Below are 19,566 nucleotides of genomic sequence, written 5' to 3' on the forward strand. Positions count from 1 at the left end.
TCATGTATGTAAGTATTCACATGGCTATCTGGTGGATTCAACATCACTGAAAATTTCTTATATTCCTTCTATAGTCTTTCATTCATCTGACAAAAAACTGGCGAAACTCCTTTAAGGCACAGTGCTAGGTACTATAGGGGATATAAACAAACAGAAGCTCCAGTCTCTTCCCTTCCCTGAAGAAAGAGAACAAATATGTAAAATAAGGCAGAATATAACAAAAACCTATATAAGTGTTACTCATTATAAGTGCTTAATGTTTACAAAAAAAGGCAAAAATACATAATTGGTTCTCAAGGAAGTATTCGGGTATTCTTAAGCATCAGTTAAAACCTTAAAGGTCAAAATAGAAGATATATACTAGAAAAGAAAGAGTCATGCAAAAGAATTGTGCGAAATGATCATTTTCTAACACATAAAAAAGTCACTTCTATAAAAAGTAAACTGTAGTTCACCCTAGTGAGTGTAGGATGTGGAAAATATTTTAATTAGAAATATAACTGGGAAAATTAATATTAAAGGCAAGATTTAGATCTGATTTTCTGAGTTTCCAATTCTTGGCAGGCATCTGGCTAAGAAAAATGGCAAGGGGGTAGGTGGCAAGGCTATAGGCTAGTGAGATATTTATAGCTACAAGAGGCTCAAAACAAACCCAAAAACCTCAAAATGATTCTGAAGTTCTATTTAGCATTTGTATTAAGATATATAAATAAGCTTTTCTAATTATTTAATATTAATTAGCATGCTTTATTACTGTACTCCTCAGGGGAAAAGATACAATTTAAATGCAAAAGAGGAGCATAATTATGAATTTCCGTTCAACAATAATTAAATAAAAAGCAAAAAGATGTATTGCCAAGAATCTCTTCCAATACAGAATTAGTAGAATAAGACTACATGTGAACTCTAATCTCATTAAAATAAATTTATTTATTTAGGCTTAAATGTTTTATATGCACAGTTAAAAGTATATGGACTGGGGCTGGGATTGTGGCTCAGAGGTAGAGCACTTGCCCAGCATGTTCAATCCTCAGCTCCACATAAAAATAAAAAAATAAAATAAAGGTCTTGTGCTCATTTACAACTAAAAAAAAAATTTTTAAGAAGTATATGACTTACTGTGCTCTATAAATAAATTTTGATGCCATTTATATGTGGTCATAACATTTCAAGATATTCTTAAATGTATTCATTTGTTTCATATGCTAAATTAAAAATTATAGACATTCATCTGATTACAGAGAATAAAACTCAAACATTAAACCACAGCTTGGGAACTTCATTTCTACAACTTATTTTGACTTTCTATTTTTCTGGGCTAAAAAAATTAACAAAGGTAATTTTTTGTGAAAAAAAAGAAAATTAAAATTTCCTGTATGACCAACTGAATTTGTTATGGATCCAACCTTACAAAAACAACTTATGACACCAAGTAACCCTGAGTAGGAAAGTGGCTAAGCAAACAGTGATATATTCAAACAATAGAATACTACCAAGCAAAAAAGAATGTACTACATGCAATGATATGGCTGAATCACAAAAACATGCTTAACATGAAAAAAAAAAGAAAAGAAAAAATTATTACGTAGCTAGGCAGTGGTACCTGCCTATAATTCCAGCAACTTGGGAGGCTGAAGCAGTAGGAGGTCAAGTTCAAGGCCAGCCTGGACAGTTTATTGAGATCATGTCTCAAATTTTTAAAAAATTAAAAAGACTTGGGGTATACCTCAGTGGTAAAGCTCCCCTGGGCTCAATCCCAGTTTAAAAAAAAAAAATATATATATATATATATAAAAGTATGTATGAGCTCTTTCATATGAAATTCTAGAGGAGACAAATCCAACCTATGGTGTTAGGCGGAAGCACCAGTTATGGTCCCTGGTGAACACTATAGGCATCTGACTGTGAATGGGCATAAAGAACTTCCTGAACTTCCTGAATGGTGATTTTCAATACCTTGGAGATATACTTAGGTTACACAGGTGATTTATTTTTCAAAATTGAAAGTTCATTAAAATTCATGTATTTTGTTATAGGCACATTTTACCTCAAAAGAAAAAAGTAAATAAATAATGAACTCTAATCAATTATATGTATGCTATGTATTTAGGATAGAAGTAAACTAATTGCTGCAATTTGCTTTGAAATGCATTAAAAGTAAGGTGGAAAGGTGAATGGATAGAGATACACATAGATGGATCAATATGTGATAAAGCAAATATATAAAAATACTAATGGCAAAATCTTGGTGTGGTTTTATAATTTGCAATAAAATTCCTTCAACCTTGAAAATTTTCATAATAAAGTAAGTGAGATTTAAAAAAAAAAAAAAAAAAAAAAAGAAGACACCAAAACCAGACAAAGACACATCAAGGAGAGAAAACTGCAGGCCAATATCCCTGATGAACACTGACACAAAAATTCTCAATAAAATACTGGCAAACCACATTAAAAAACATATGAAAAGACAGTGCACCATGATCAAGTGGGGTTCATCCCAAGGATGCAAGTTTGGTTTAATATATGGATATAAAGAAATGTAATTCATCACATCAATAGACTTAAAGAATCACATGATTATCTCAATAGATGCAGAAAAAGCATTTGACAAAATTCAACATCCACTCATGCTCAACACACTAGAAAAACTGGGGATAGTGGGAACACACCTCAGCATTATAAAAGCTATATATGTTAACTCAAGGCAAATTTTTTTTCAAATTTTTTAATTTTTTAAATTTATTTAAAAAATTTTTTTTCATACATGCATATAGAGTAATAATGTGTGTTTCAGTCTACCACCCTTCCCCTATCCCCCACCCTACCCTTTCCCTCACTCCCCTCTGTATAATCCATAGTTCCTTCCTTCTTTCCTACCCACCCCACTACTATGGATCAGCATCTGCTTATCAGAGAAAACCGCTTTTGGTTTTTTTGGGATTGGCTTATTCACTTATCATGATATTCTCCAGTTCCATTTATTTTCTAGCAAATGCCATAATTTCATTCTTTAAGGCTGAGTAATATTCCATTGTGTATATGTACCACATTTTCTTTATCCACTCATCTGTTAAAGAGCAGCAAACATCATTTTAAAGGGAGAAAAACTCAAAGCATTCCCTCTAAAAACTGGAACAAGACAAGGATGCCCTCTTTCACCACTTGTATTCAACATAGCCCTTGAAACCCTATCCAGAGCAATCACACAAAAGAAAGAAATCAAAGGGATTCAAATAGGAAAAAAGAACAGCTTAAACTATTCCTATTTGCCTATGACATGATTCTACATTTAGAAAACCCACAAAACTCTACTAGAAAGCTCCTTGAATTTATAAATGAATTTAGCAAAGTAGCAGGGTTTAAAATCAATACCAATAAATCAATTGATCAAAGATGCAAGCTGAAAGAGAAGTCAGGAAAACTATCCCCTTTACAATAGCCTCAAAAAAAAAAAAAAAAAAAAACAGGAATCAACCTAACAAAAGAGGTGAAAGGCCTCTATAATGAAAACTACAGAACACTAAAGAAAGAAATTAAAGAAGACCTTAGGAGATGGAAAGATCTCCGAAAAGAAATTAAAGAAGACCTTAGAAGATGGAAAGAGCTCCCAAGTTCTTGGATAGGGAGAATCAATATTATTAAAATGGCCATGCTACCAAAAGCGCTATACATATTTAATGCAATTCCTATAAAGAATTACAAACATCCCAATGATGTTCTTCACAGAAACAGAAAGAGCAATCATGAAATTCATTTGAAAAATAAAAGGCCCACGATGGCCAAAGCCATCCTTAGCATGAAAAGTGATGCAGGAGATATTATAATACCAGACCTTAAATTATACTACTGAGCTACAGTAAGAAAAACAGGATGGTACTGGCACCAAAACCGGCATGAAGACCAATGGAACAAAATAGAAAACACAGGTTTGGGGATATAACTCAGTTGATAGAGTGCTTGCCTCACAAGCACAAGGCCCTGGGTTCAATCCCCAGCACCGCCAAAAAAAAAAAAAAACAAAAAAACACAGACACCCCAACATAAACACAGTTATTTCATCCTAGACAAAAGCACCATACATTGGATAAAAGACAGCCTATTCAACAAATGGTGCTAGGAAAACTGGAAATCCACATGTAAATAGAATGAAATGGAATCCCTATATCTCATCCTGCACAAAACTCAACTCCAAGTGGATCAAAGACCTAGGTATTAGACCAGAACCCTGCACTTACTAGAAGAAAAAGTACGCCCAACTCTCCAACATGTCGGCTCTCCAACATGTAAGCTTGGGAACCAAATTTCTCAACAAGACTCCTAAAACGCAAGAATTAAAATCAAGACTCAATAAACGGGCCAGGTATGGTGGCACACACCTATAATCCTAGCTGCTCTGGGAGGCTGAGGCAGGAGAATCTTGAGTTCAAAACCAGCCTCAGCAAAACTGAGATGCTAAGCAACTCAGCAAGAACCTGTCTCTAAACAAAACACAAAATAGGGTTAGGGATGAGGCTCAGTGGTTGAGTACCCCTGAGTTCAATCTCCGGTACCAAAAAAAAAAAAAGTCAATAAATGGGATGGTATCAAACCAAAAAACTTCTTCACAGCAAAGGAAACAATCAAGAATGTGTTTAGAGAGCCTACAGATTGGGAGAAAATCTTCACAACCAGTACCTCGGATAAGGCATTAATTTCCAAGATATACAAAGAACTCAAAAAACGTAACACCAGAAAAATAAATAACCCAATCAATAAATGGGCAAAAGAACTGAAGACACGTCACAGAAGAAGAAATACGAAAGGTCAAAAAATATATGAGAAAATGTTCAACATCTCTAGCAATTAGAGAAATGCAAATCAAAACTATAATGAGATTCCATTTCACTCCTCCTGTCAGAATGGCATGAAGAATACAAGTAACAGTAAATGTTGGCAAGAATGTGGGACATACATTGTTGGTGGGACTGCAAATTGATACAACCATTATGGAAAACAGTATGAAGATTCCTTAGGAAACTTGGAATGGAAGCACCATTTGACACAATTATCCCACTCCTCAGTATACACTGACTTAAAAATAGCATATTAAAGTGATGTGGCCATAAGAATGTTTATAGCAGCTCAACTCACAATAGCCAAGTTACGGAAACAACCTAAGTGTTTTTCAAAGGATGAATGGATAAAGAAAATGTGGAATATATACACAATGGAATATTACTCATCCATAAAGAAGAATGAAATTATGGCATTTGCCAGTAACTGGATGGAACTAGACAATATGATGCTAAGTTAAATAAGTCAATCCCAAAAAACTAAAGGCAAAATGTCCTCTCTGATTTGTGGATGATAATCCAAAATAAGGGAGTTGGGGAGGGGAATAATAGAAATAGATTGGACTAGACAAAAGGTAATAAAGGGGAGGAAGGGGAAAAGGGAATAGGAAAGACAATAGAATTAATTGGTCATAACGTACCTAGTCTTGTATTTGTATACATGACCAGGGTAACGCCACATGATGTATGACCACAAGAGTGGGAACCTAATAGAAAAAGTTATATTTCATGTGTGTACATTCTGTCAAAATATATTCTACTGTCATGTATAACTAAAAATTAAAAAATTAAATATAAAAAAAAGAAAATGACATTGAATTAATTGGGAACAAGTCCTATCAGATGAACATCATTTCCTTCTTATCTTAATAGCACTAGATGTAGACTGGTAATCAGAGAAAGATAATTGACAATATATTTAGAAACTGATATATTTGATTCTACATATTATGATCAAGGCAGAAAAATTGGCTACATATATAATAGTAAGTTATTACTTTAAAACAACCATCCTCGCTTGATACTTTCTTAGCACTTTATGTAAGTTAACATTTTGATCTCCACAATAGCCCTATGAGGTAAATGCTATTATTATCCATATTTTAAAGATAGGAAAACTAAGGCATACATCATTAGGTAATTTGCCAAGTCACATAGGTAGTAAGTGACTTGAGTCAGAAAATAGAATCCAAAGAGGCTGGATTCATTCTCTGCTCTAAACCACTTTCCTATGATTGTTCCATTAGTTGACATATAACTGACATAATGTGAGAGATGGTATATTTCTCAAGTTTGTGGATGACATGAAACTGGAAACAACAGTAAATATATTACTTTACAGATTCATTATCCAAAAAGATGAAGGGACAGATAGAAGCCATAAATGACAATAATTCTACAGGAATAGAAAATAACATCCTGTATTTGAGTCCAAACAACAAACTCAATCTCAAGTGACAACACTAGTACATATTTGGTAAGAACTTGTCAAATGAATGATTAAATGAAAAGATAGGGATAATGTCAGGGAGTGGGAAGGACTTTAATCAACAAAGAGGAAAACATGAATCTGGCAAATCCTATAGGATATACTACAATGTCCTGAAATATAATACATTATACAGAAGCAGGTTAAATGAGAGTCCCACCAGACAAATGTCATACAAAATTAGCCTCTGGGAACTACACTAATAGACACAGATGAACTGGGACAAATTTGCAGAGCAGGTATAGGACTTAGTTCTGTACTACCAAAGACACAATGAAAGAAACTTGGAACACAACATAGAAAAAAGAACTTCAATGAACATAGTAGCAAACTTCAAAACAAAGCACTGACATGAGAAAGAACAATCATATTTATTTTGTAATTAATCTTTTTAAAAATATTTTTTAGTTGTTGATGGACCTTTTATTTTATTTATTTATTTATATGCGGTGCTGAGAATCAAACCCAGTGCCTGATGCATGCCAGGCAAGCCCTCAACTGAGCCACAACCCCAGCCCTGTAATTAATCTTCAGAATTAAATAAAGCCAACTGATAGAAGTTACAGAGAAACAAATCCAGTATGAACATAAGGCAGACTTTTCTAACAGATATACCCAAAAAAGAAAAGTTTGGGGAAGCATGGGCTATCTCAGAAGATATGACTTCCCTAAATATGGTAATAAAATTCAATGAAAGTTTGGACCACATTAACTTTTATCCTTTTTTCAAATCTAAGAAACTACTGTAAAATAAATGGTAGTTTTTATAAGGCTGTCATAGAAAGTTTTAGATGAGTTAAAAATAGTCATAATTGGGGCTGGGATTGTGGCTCAGTGGTAGAGCACTTGCCTAGTATGTGTGAGGCCCTGGGTTCAACCCTTAGCAGCACGTATGAATAAATGAATAAAATAATAAATGAATAAAATAAAGGTCTATCAACATATATAGACATATATATTAAAAAGTCATAATTGTCACCAAAATAGACTTGAGATGACAAAATTTAAATGTAAAGCTAAAATTAGAAAACAGAAATCATTTGTCAAGTCTATAAAATCAGGAGAGCTTTAAGGCTAAAAGCACTGGAATAAAATGCAAAGAAAAAAAATTTTGACTACATAAATATTTTAATCTTTTACATACAAAGAATCTTTTACATACAAATTTAAGCTCTGAAACTAGGAGAAAAACTTTAATATAGGGCAATACACAAGCCATAAGTTAGAAGTGACTACTTAAATTAAAATTAACTCATTTAAATTGATTTTAAATTAAGTTAAACATTAAAAATTTACTTTCTCAATTGCACTAGTCATAATCCAAGTACTTAACCATTCACCTGTGGCCAGTAGCTACTGTGCTGGACAGTACAAATTTGGAACGTTTCCATCACTGCAGAAAGTTCTACTGGAAATTCCCTTTAGATTAAATAGAATAATTAATAATAATTTAATGCAGGGAATTCATTACATAAGGTAATAGAAGAGTTGAGAGGCCAAATGGAATTTTATAGCAATCCAAAAATTAGCAACAGCAGGAATCCATTACCATCCCTAACACAGAAGCACAAAGTACAGAATCCAAAACCCAAGGTCCCCTAGAAAAAGCTGGGACCGCAACAGGGATCTTAGGTGAAAGGAGGAGAGAAGGATGAGAAGCAGTCCCTGCTGAATATAAAAATAGGAGGGGGAGAACTACTCACACTTCTCTCTTCCTTCTATCCTCCAATCTCTTGCCAACCCCTTATATGACTGAACACAGAGGAGACAAAGGAGTCTTGGAAACATAGCCTATGGGAGTCTGATCCCTCTTTTTCTTTCTTTTTATTTCTTTTTTTTTTTTTTTGGTGCTGGGGATTGAACCCAGGGCCTTGTGTGTGTGAGGCAAGCACTCTACCAACTGAGATATATTCCCAGTCCCTTGATCCCTCTTAAAATGAACAGAGCCAAGAAAGAAAGAAATAATGTGAGGTCAACAGGGTAAGGCCTGACACAGGTACTTGTCCCACTATGTTCTCAGATGGGGTGGGGGGTGCAGTGTAGGGAATTCTCTTCTATAAGGGCATTAATCCCATTCACAAGAGCTCTATTCCTCCCACAGGTCTCATCTCCAAACATATCATATTGGGATTTAGGGTTTGACATATGAATTTGTCACAGTGTACATACAGTAAAAATTTAAAAATTAGGAGGAAAAAAACCATGAATAACCAACATTTGAAAACCTCCAAACTCACCAGTAATTAAGTATAAATTAGAATAATGGATATGGAAATAACCAAGAATTAATAATTTGAGGACATGGTGCTGATAAAGAGTATGGCAAAAATAGATACAATTATATACTTCTAGGGAAGAAAATTCTCAAAATATTTTCAAAGAAGTTGAAATAATTTTACAATATGCATTAATTTTTTAAATATTCATATTATTAGACCAGCTAAATACATTTCTAGGGATAAGTCCAAACTTCATAAAAATCTGAATCATGAAAAAAAGTTTATAAACACAAATGCTCATTTCAGCTTTATATAATATTGAAAAAAATAAAAACAACCTTAATGTCTGCCAGTAAGTCAATAGTTAAGCAATTTAAGGTGTATCTACCCAATTATTCAAAAGTAACACTAAATACTTGTTTGCCAATCATAATGATAGATGCTGAAAGAAAAAAGATTAAAAGGTAGCAATAAAGTGATTTTTAACCATTTAAATAATATTTATGAAGGATTTCAATAAACTTAGGACACATTTATGGTATGTCCTGTAAACAAGATAAATCTAAAATTGAATGCTCTTATGTAAAATGAAATATGCCAAAAATTTATGAAAAGTGGCTGCCTCTGAGTGGTAAGTTCATGAGTTTATTCTTACTTCCTTTATGTTTTTTGAACTTTCAACATTCTCTAAAGAGATCAATTTTGCAGTTTCCCCTCAAAGCTATTAATCCAAGAACTTGTAAACCTGCCACAATAGCGTCAGCTTACCTGTTGCAATAATAAACTGCATTATTAGGATCCAATGCTATTGCCTGTGTGTAACAATCCACTGCAGCAGCATAATTCTCTTCTTTCATGTGGTTATTGCCTAAAATAAAATAATTGATATGTATAGTAAGTAAAATACATAGGAAAAAATATAAACTCTAACAGATACATTTAATACATAGAAACTACAACAATATGAAGGTCTACTGAATGATTTTTCAGTCACACTGGAGACACACTGTACTATAGAGTTGATATTCCTTAGTTTCAGTGTGATTGAATCATTTTAACAATGTGGAGGGCTGGGAATATAGCTCAGTTAGTAGAGTGCTTGCCTTGCAAGCACAAAGCCCTGGGTTCAATCCCCAGCACTGCAAAAAAAAAAAAAAAAAAAAACCAATGTGGAGTCTTAGAATTAATGTTTGTATACCTTATAAAATCCAGGCTTCATGAGTAAATGCAACCAGAATGACTATCTCATGGTGAAAATTAATCTCTTCTCACCTTCCTTATCTTCCTCTCTGTGCTCTGTTTTAGCACTGCCTTACCGTTTCCTCCCTAATAGCCATCTCAATCTGGGCCTGATCTTCTACCCCTTCCTTGTCAACACACTGCTGAGCAGTCAGGCTCTCTCAATGCTGATGTGGATAAGCTGGTGAAACTAATGGTGCAAATATGTTATTGGCAGATAATGTCTCTATGTGCTATTCCTTCCAGAGATAAAATCTTTTTAAAAGGGGATTTTAGGAAATTAATTTCTGAAAAGACAGAATTTCAGATGTGATGGCTACTCTACAGAGAGCTGATTTTCTAGGAAGGGCAGATACATCTGGCAATAATTCAGCTGATAACAACTAGTCAGCCAAATATGGATTGTATGAGAGTATCTCTTGTATTCTGTTAAGTGGGAGCGAAAAGAATCCTGTGTAGTTGTAAGAACGAATGTTCAAAATGAAAAATAGGAGAACAATTGGGATTAGGAGGAACAATTCACAGCTCAGAGGCCTCTAAGATTCCCTCCAGATTTCTGCAAACCAGAAATTCTCCTATCAGCTTTTTTCTTTTTTCTTTTTTTGGGGGCAGGGGCCAAAAAAAATTGAACTCAGGGGCACTCAACCCCTGAAGCACATTCCTAGCCTTTTCTTATATTTTATTTACAGACAGGGTCTCACTGAGTTGCTCAGCACCTTGCTGTTGCTGAGGCTGGTTTTTTTTTAACTCACCATCCTCCTGTCTCAGTCTCCCAAGCACCTGGAATTACAGGCATGCACCACCATGCCTGGCCAGCTTTCTTAAAAGTAGGTCATTAGCTATTTAATGGGAGGAGGTGGGATGGGAATTTGCAAAGAATAAGAAGGAAGATTAAAGGAAAGGCAGGTAGCTAAAAGCATCCAAAATCATATAAAAATTAGTGTAAATTAGGAATCAGAAATAAATATAAAGATATATTGGATACATGGTTTAAGGAGTGATAAAAATATTTTATAATTGATTTTGGTGATGGCTGCACAGTTCTGTGAATATAGTAGAAATCAGGAGTAAATTTATGGAACATGAATGCATCTCAATAAATCTTTTTTTTAATAAAAATTAATTTGGGTCCCCTTTTCAAAAAAGACACAAATACAAAGATTTCCAAGGAAGCTGAGAGGATAACATAGATTTTATGATTGGGCAAAAAGTAAACTACACTTGCCTGGGTTACTTAAGTAAATTTCCATGTCAAAGATTTTCTTTTTTCTGGGTTATGGAGATTTTGTTGTTGCTACTGGGTCTTTTTGTCTTGGGGTGGCATATTATTATTATTAAAACTTTATTGTAGAGTCTAGGGTTATGGCTCAGTGGTAGAGCGCTTGCCTAGCATGTGCAAGGCACTGGGGTCGAGCCTCAGCACCCTATAAAAATAAATAAAAGTATTGTGTCCATCTACAACTAAAAAAAAAATTTATGTATATCTTTTCCTGTAAACTACCTTAAATGTGTAGTTGTAATGTATATATACATATACAAATATATGTATATTGTAATATAAGTTAATGACAAAAAGTTTCAAGTCACAAAATATTAAATACACAAATATTAAGAACACAAATGAAATGTGTGAAAACGACCTAAATATAACAATGAAGCATTTGTTTAGCACTTTATAGTGACATGATATTCTTCCATAAAATTATCTCCTTTAATTCTCACAGCCCCATGATATAGACCCATACTTATGTGACTTATCAGGGAATGATAACAAGGAACTTTTCTGATTTTTTTCTGTTCTTACTACAGCTCTTCAGAAGCAAAACATTTTCATTTTCAAAATGAAATATTTGAAAGCAATGTTCCAGGAAGACTAGTTGGCTAGAAGCCTTGATTAACCCAGTCAGATAATTATAACACATAGTCTAAAATAACCCTGTACTTGACAATCTACAATTCTATTTGTTCTCACACAAATAGCAAAATCAAGATAAAATGTCAATCATTTTATATGTAACATGTCTGAGATATGAAACATCTTATTGAAAAGAATAAAACCTTTTGGTTAGCTACTCAGGAAGCCAAGGCAGGAGGACCACAAGTTTGAGGCCAGCCTAGGCAACTTAGTGAGATCTTGTCTCAAAAATAAAAATCAGAAAAAGAAAAAAGCGGGAGGTGGTTTGCTGGAGGGATATAGTTCAGTTATAGAGCACTTGCCTAGCATGTGTAAAGTCCTGGATTCAATTCCCAATACCACACACACATACACACACACACACACACACACACACACACACACACAAGTTTTCCATTAGCTTTTGGTTAAAGACGAAAGTGGTAAGTAATTCAGTTGGTCCATGCAGCCACATTAAATGAGTCTCACTCTACACATTCCCCAGCCCTCACCTGCCTAAATTCATTATGTCAAAACCTCCACAGAGAACTGGACTACCAGTATTCATGCAGAGGGAGTAAAAATGATGGACAAAACTAAAACTGATTTGCCATTTACTCAAAACTGTTACTAGAACTTAGCCAAGTTGTGAAAGTAAAATGCTATTAGAGAATATACTGTAGATTTCACACACTATAAAAACCTGTGTGGGAAAAACACACCTAACTGCTCCAATTAGAAATTAACACATGAAAAATTCACTTGTATATGGATAGTTTAAATCCAAATTCTTTGGTGAATGTGATAACTCAAATAACAATGAAGATACGGTTATTGCTTTATTTCATGTGTAATTTGTGACATTATGTGACTTAAGATTTTAAGGCACTGTGGTGATCACTTTTAGAGGATATAAAAAATTGAAAAATAAGACAAATATATTTGTTGGAAACATAGCACTTTATAATGAAATTCTGAGAAGATAATCACAAAATATTAGAAATACAAAGACATCGAAAGCAGGCTCAGGATTATAAAATTATCAGTTTAGAAAACTTATGGTACCATGTAACACTACACAGGTACTAAAACCATGACATAGGCATATATTTGTAAACCTAGAGAGATGACCAGGCCCAAGGAATAAGAAAAGCATACTCTTTTCCATATCTACCTTCTTAAATACCAAGTGATTTTTTTTTTTAATTCAACTGCCTTCCTCAGGGTATGAACTAAAAATGAAAGAAACTTTCTGCCTATTTACATGGCAAGGAATTTATTGGTTTTCATTTAGTGCAAAGGATAAGGACAGTGCTCTACAGTTTCTTAGAACAAGTATTATAGGACTGACCTGGCTTTCCTCTATAGCTTAACCGAACTGACGTGATAGAAAAATTGAACACAGAGCTTCAACATGATTTATTGATTAAAATGAAAAATGCTTCAATAGTCAGCTATTAGAAAATTCTATAATGTAAAAATCAAGTGTGCTAGCTAGCAAGTCATGCACCATATAAATGCATTAACAAATTTCAAAGAACTCAATAACACCAAATATATGAAAGTTAAAATAATACTAAAAATTATTTTCCTCTTTTTGATTAAACATAGAGAATAATATGGGATCCTAGGGTTCAAGTAGCAAATACAGTTACAAGTGAACAGCCCTTACTGGAAGTTTTACAAGATCTCTGCTTCTCTTCACGCTTCTACTGCCCACATGGCATTCTATATTTCTACACTTTTCATCTGTCGCATCCATTTCTACTTCATAAATGCCATATGCATAATTCAGTCTTGGCAGTGTAAACCAGACTCGCATCAACTCACAGTTACTTTGTCCACCGTTTGGAAAGTTTTACTAAATAAATAACTTCTGTATGAAATACTTACCTTCATCTTTTAATTGGTCAGCTTTCCCCACATCTTCAGGCACTGAGTTTGAAAGGGGTAGAATGTCATTCTGAAATTAAATAAAAATCAATATACTTCTCTTTAGCTACATAGTCTTCCCAGAGTATTATAAGTAATCTAATAAAATACCCACATTTTAGTAATTTATCTGTAATTCTATCTCATTAACTCTAACATCAAAATAAAAGTGTTAATATAAAAACTAGGGAAAATTCCTCTCACATACTTATATTAGAAATATGAATCTGGCACAATGGTGCATGCCTGTAATCCCAGCAGCTTGGGAGGCTGAGGCAGGAGAATTGTGAGTTCAAAGTCAGCCTCAACAACTTGGTGAGGCCCTAAGCAACTCAGTGAAACCCTATCTCTAATAAAATACAAAAAAAGGGCTGGGGATGTGGCTCAGTAGTTAAGTTCCCCTGAGTTCAATCCCTGGTACCCAAACAACAAAAAAGAAAAGAAAAGAAAAGGACAGGAAAGGAAAGGGAAGGAAGGAAAGAAGGAAGGAAGGAAGATATGACTGTTGAGTTTTTCTAAATAAGACAACTATAAATCAAATTTTTAAAATTCTGCTTTCCTTATACTTAGTAGTTCCACGTCATGAGCAAAAAATGGAATTTTTATATAAAGAATAAGAATAGAAATATAATGACAGGATTATTTATATTAGTGAAACTTTTAAAGCAAAATGTTTAATATCCTGTCAAAGAGATATACCAAGTCAAAAATCAGTTTACCAAAATAGAAAAATAGCATTTATAATACAAACATTATCCTTGTGCATGCTTACACATGGATGCATACACATACATGTTTAAAAACAACTAGAAAAATGTATCCCAAAAAGTTCACAGTAGTAATACTTAAAGATGAAACTTTCAGTCTCTTCTATCTTTCCATTTGTCCAAATTTTCAAAACTACAAGCATATATTAATTCCATAAGATTAAAAACAGCATAAAATTTTGGTTTAGCACCTACTATCATCTTCAAACTTCTTTTGCATTAAAAAGGTTCAAACTGTAGGTTCTTATAAAAACAAAATTCATAATATCTTGAGTGGTACTGGGAACCCAAATGTATTTTTTCATTTTTGAAAGACTGTTTTAAAAATTACATTATTTTAAAACATGACTCTGAAATTCAAAATAAGTCTACAATTTGGGGCTGGGATGTAGCTCAGTGGCAAAGCACCTGCCTCGCATTTGCAAAGCCCTGAGTTCTACCTCCAGTTCCAAATGATAAAAAGACAAAAAAATAAAGTAAGTCTACAATTTTCAAAAAAGCATAATTTGGAGTTACTATGCCTATTTACTACATTTAAAATATATCTACTATTACCTTTCTCTTTAGACTAAAATTTCAATAAAATTGATAGATCATTATCGGAAATATACTTTGCAAATTGGACACAAATATTCAAAAGTGCAAAACTACTGAAAAAGAATACGGTTTTCTCTTTATATTTAAAAAAAATCTTTCTTTAATAATCAGTTTTCCAAAGCATAAAGTATTGGGAAAAAAGCACAGAAACAAAATGGGAGCCTTTGTAAGTAGAGATCACTACTTAAAACTGTAGTTCAAAGACACACTGGTACCCAACAGTATTTGCTTTTAGGGTTCCTTCCATTTAAAATCTTCCAACAAGTCCAGGCAGTTTGTAAATTTTTCTAAAAAGTGAATGTTTGGGGTTTTAAAAAGGCATTTAAAAAATTGTAACTTATTCTGTCTTCCAGATGCTTCTTAACTATTTTAGTAAAATTCCCATAGTTTCATAATTTGTAATTCTCATTCATTGAATAAGCCTGAAGAGCTCATGATGTAAGGGCAAATGTCACATATTTTAAGTAATGAATCTACTTAGGATATTTATAAACTTTATGGTGGTGGGGGTTAGGTGAAGCAGAAAAGCAATATCCTAAAATTAAAATGACGGACAGAACATTCAACTACACTTTGGTGAGACGAATAATTTCTTTAATTATAGCAGTGATGATGCTGCTTCAGTTAGGTTTTAAACTTTTTCTACAATGCCCTATTAACAGACAAATACAAACTAAAGTCAGAGCTGTAAAACAGAACTCCTAAAAGGTGATATCACAACATTACTGCAGATAGATTAAGGAGTTAGTTTTAATAAATATGTTTTTTAAATATTATGCAACAAATTTCTTATGATTAAATGCAATCTGAGAGTGAGAACAAGAGAGAAAGAGAGCTTTATTCCAACAGAGTGTAAATGTCAATTGGAGCTTCGGGAAAGGTCAAAAAAAGAAGTTCAGATCTCTTCAGCATGAAGTCAATGGTGACAGAAGCTAAAGTGTGAGCAAATTCAAGTGCTGCCTCAAGCACAGGCCTCAGGCACCTGAGAATAAGAAGGTCTACTTCAGTCACCGTCACATCCAGTCACTTACACAGGGTTCCCTCAGGAAGCCACAGACCAGACAATAAAGAACCACAGTCCACCTTAACCAAAGGATAGAAGAAGGGAGTTCCCTGTGAGGAACAGAGAGACACACCACCATCTCCTCACATGATGTCACATAAAGAAAATTCACCTGTTGGATGAATTAATGTATGACTGCAATACTCTTTCCAAGTATAAAAGGAAGGTATAGCTTACTGTCAAATTAACATCTTCATTGCAACTCTAAGAACTCTTCTTCCCAACAAATGCTAGAAACAGAGCCTGTAAAATCTAGCTACATGTGATACTGTCAGCAATGTCTATTCTAAGCTAAAGCATATACTACTTGTGTCAGCCTCACTCCAGAATTCTTCATTTTGTATTAGAAAGAGCTAGAAAAACAGTAGGTGTTCATAAGGCACTAAAATACAATGAAAAACAACATGGAGCGGGGGTCACCCTGAGGCCCTACACTCTCTAACCTGAAAAGTTTCAATGTTGTGGCTTATGTTTCCCAAAAAGGTCAGACATCAAATTTGGGTTTCAGTTTCAGTTTTGCACAGTGACTCTGAACCTTTCTCTGTTTTATAGAGTCCCATCAATGATGAAATTTAGTGAAATATGCTTTATAAATGATGATTTAATTTCAGATTAGTCTATTTTTACATAGTTGCTTTCCAGAACTTAAAACTTTTAACTTATAGTCCATGTTTTAGGGGAATGTCAGTTCAGATGTCAGAAATCTAAAAATACTCATATTGTAAAAGATTGTTAAAAGTCAACCAAGGGGGCTGGGGAGATAGCTCAGTCGGTAGAGTGCTTGCCTTGTAAGCACAAGGCCCTGGGTTCGATCCTCAGCACCCCTCCAAAAAAAAAAAAAAAAAAAAAAAAATATATCATTAAATAAAAGAAAGTAAGAGGATGAGAATAGTTACTAATATAAAAAACTAAAGCACATTACATTTGTTGTTTTAAATCCCAAATTCTATCCATATAAACAATCAGTTAATTACTTATAGAACTGGCCCTTTGATGATGAACAATCCAACATAAAATTATACTTACATCAGTTACTAATGAGAAAACAATGACAACATACCTTACAGAAGGAATTCGTGAACATTTCTGTCAAAGGCTGTGAAACTGCTAGATGTGTATCTTCTGAGCTGATCTTAAAAACTGTCTCCAAGCATTGAATTGCAACTTGAAACAAATTTTAATAGTGAAAAAAATTAGCAACTTAAAGAAAGGAAGAAAGCACTGCACTCTGTGGTAATCAGTATTTATGATCACAGAATATAAGGAAAACTAAATGGTTCAGCTGCATTCAAATTTCTGTTTATAGACCAGCTACCGAGGGGAAGAAAACTTGATTTCTAATGCCTCACTAAAAGACAAATGTTATCTAGAATATAATTTCTGAATATATATATATAGTACATCATATTTTGTTGAAGGCTACCAGAAAAAAGAGCAAGTCATCAACAACTAGCTCTCCACTACTAATATTTAATTAACCACTTGGGTTTTAATGCCTTGAACAAATAAAATATTACTTGTTTTTAAAATATGAGAAATAGAATTATCAATCTGATTTAAAAAATGAAAGAAACAATCCCTGACACATACGAAGAATTAAGTATTAATCCTGGTATACATATATGAAGAAAAGTCAGTTTTAAAAATTCATTCATACAAGCAAATTTACCAAGTACCTACTACATGTAAGATGCTGTTCTAAGGTAGCTGGAAAACTTTAACAGAAGTAAACAGAAAAAAATCACTGTCCACATGATGAATAGTTTACACTTATTAGAAGTAGGGAGAGGAACACAGTAAGTTAAATCAATAGCCTGTTGAATGGGCACAGGTACCTCATTTATTTTTGGTGCAGGACAAGAGAACTGGTTGGAACACATTGGGTGCTAAGACATGGTGTGAGATGATGTTAGAAAGGCAAATTTGGTGCATTCACAGTAAGGAAGCTAATTTGGCAGAAACCAAAGAAAAATGTAAGTGAACAATATAACATAGAAATCCAAATTATATAAATCCTTTAAACAATGACTAAGTAACATGAGGAGTCACTGCAACACTGCAAGATTCTGAGTGGAGAAAAGATCGAATCTGACATATTCTTTTTGTGGGATACCAGGGCTTGAAATCAGGGGTACTTAACCACTGAGCCACAAGCCCAGTCCTTTTTATTTTTTTATTTTGAGAGGGTTTCGGTAGGTTGCTTTGGGCCTCACTGTTGCTGAGGCTGGTTTTGAACTCACAATCCTCCTATCTCAGCCTCCTGAGCCACTGGGACTACAGGCATGCACCACTGCACCTGGCTCTAATACACTTCCTTTAAAGTTAACTTTGCCAAAATGGATCCTCCCACCTAAAATCTGTTCTGTCCACAACTTCTCTATTTCAGTGATGGCAGCTACAGTTTGTCCTTTGCTCAGGCCAAAAATTGGGTGTTATTCTGTATTCTTCTTTTTCTTATACACTTCATCGAATAATCAATAAATCCTATTGGCTGTACCTCAAAATATGTCTAGAGCCTGTTCACATCTTACCATCTCCACTGATATCACTCCTAGTTAGGACAGAGTCTTTTTTTTTTTTTTTTTGCCTGTTGTATTATGATCACCACTAATTAGTCTGCTTGCTTCTATTCTTGCTTCTTAGACTATTTAAACACAACTACTAGTGATCTTTTAAGACTGTGTCAGATTTGCTGGGCGTGGTGGCACACACCTTGTGTGGACATGAGATATCCCCCAATAGCTCACGTGTGAGACAATGCAAGAAGGTTTGGAGGAGAAATAATTGGGTTAGAGCATTAGCCTAATCAGTGAATTGATCCCTCATGGGATTAACTCAGAGATAACTGGAGGCGGTGGGGTATAGCTGGAGGAAGTGGCTCATAGGGTGTGTGACTATGCAGTATGTATTTTGTATCTGGAGGGTGGGGTTTCTCTCTCTCTGCTTCCTGATCATCATGTGAGCTGGTTCCCTCTGCCACACTTTTCTGCCATGATGTCCCACCTCAACTCCACAAGCCTCAAGGAATGGAACCTGCTGTCTTTGGATTGAGACCTCTGAAACCATGAGTCCCTAAATAAACTTTTCTTCCCTAAAATTGTTCTGATCAGATCTTAGAGACCCTGTCTCTAAGTAAAATACAAATTAGGGCTAAGGATGTGGCTCAGTGATTGAGTACCCCTGACGCAATCCCTGGTACCCCCCAACAAAAAAAAGAAATCTATTAGACTTATAAGTGGAGATATCTTGTAAAACGGTTGGATATAAAAGTCCAGGGTTCAAAAGAAAGTTCTGGATTAAGGGTATAACTTTGAGACATTTCAGCACATAAACTCAGGATATTTGAGGCCAAACAAGCTAATAATATCACTGAAGATGAGTGTTAATAAAGAAAAGAAAATCGAGCAATAGACCCTGGGCATGGCAAGTAAGGCAAAAGAAGAGAATCAGGAAAGGAAAAGATAGAGCAAACAATAAGACAAACAAGATATTATGAAGTGCCTTGGAAACTAAGTGAAGAAAGTATTTGTGGGG

At 34.2% G+C, this 19,566-nt stretch overlaps 1 protein-coding gene across 3 annotated transcripts in view; it reads right to left on the reverse strand.

Annotated features, from left to right (window-relative positions):
• The window catches only part of Sgtb (small glutamine rich tetratricopeptide repeat co-chaperone beta), a 50,539-nt gene that overhangs the window by 25,900 nt on the left and 5,073 nt on the right, over window positions 1-19,566 (reverse strand). For all 3 annotated transcript variants that reach the window (XM_047556590.1, XM_047556592.1, XM_047556589.1), the window contains exons 3-5: window positions 17,093-17,196; window positions 13,567-13,636; window positions 9,309-9,408 (exon numbers count right to left, since the gene is read on the reverse strand). In XM_047556590.1, coding sequence (XP_047412546.1) covers window positions 9,309-9,408; window positions 13,567-13,636; window positions 17,093-17,196 — 274 coding nt within the window. The remainder of the gene's footprint in view (window positions 1-9,308; window positions 9,409-13,566; window positions 13,637-17,092; window positions 17,197-19,566) is intronic.

Source organism: Sciurus carolinensis, chromosome 6 (genome assembly GCF_902686445.1).
Source record: "Sciurus carolinensis chromosome 6, mSciCar1.2, whole genome shotgun sequence".
Lineage (NCBI taxonomy): Eukaryota > Metazoa > Chordata > Mammalia > Rodentia > Sciuridae > Sciurus > Sciurus carolinensis.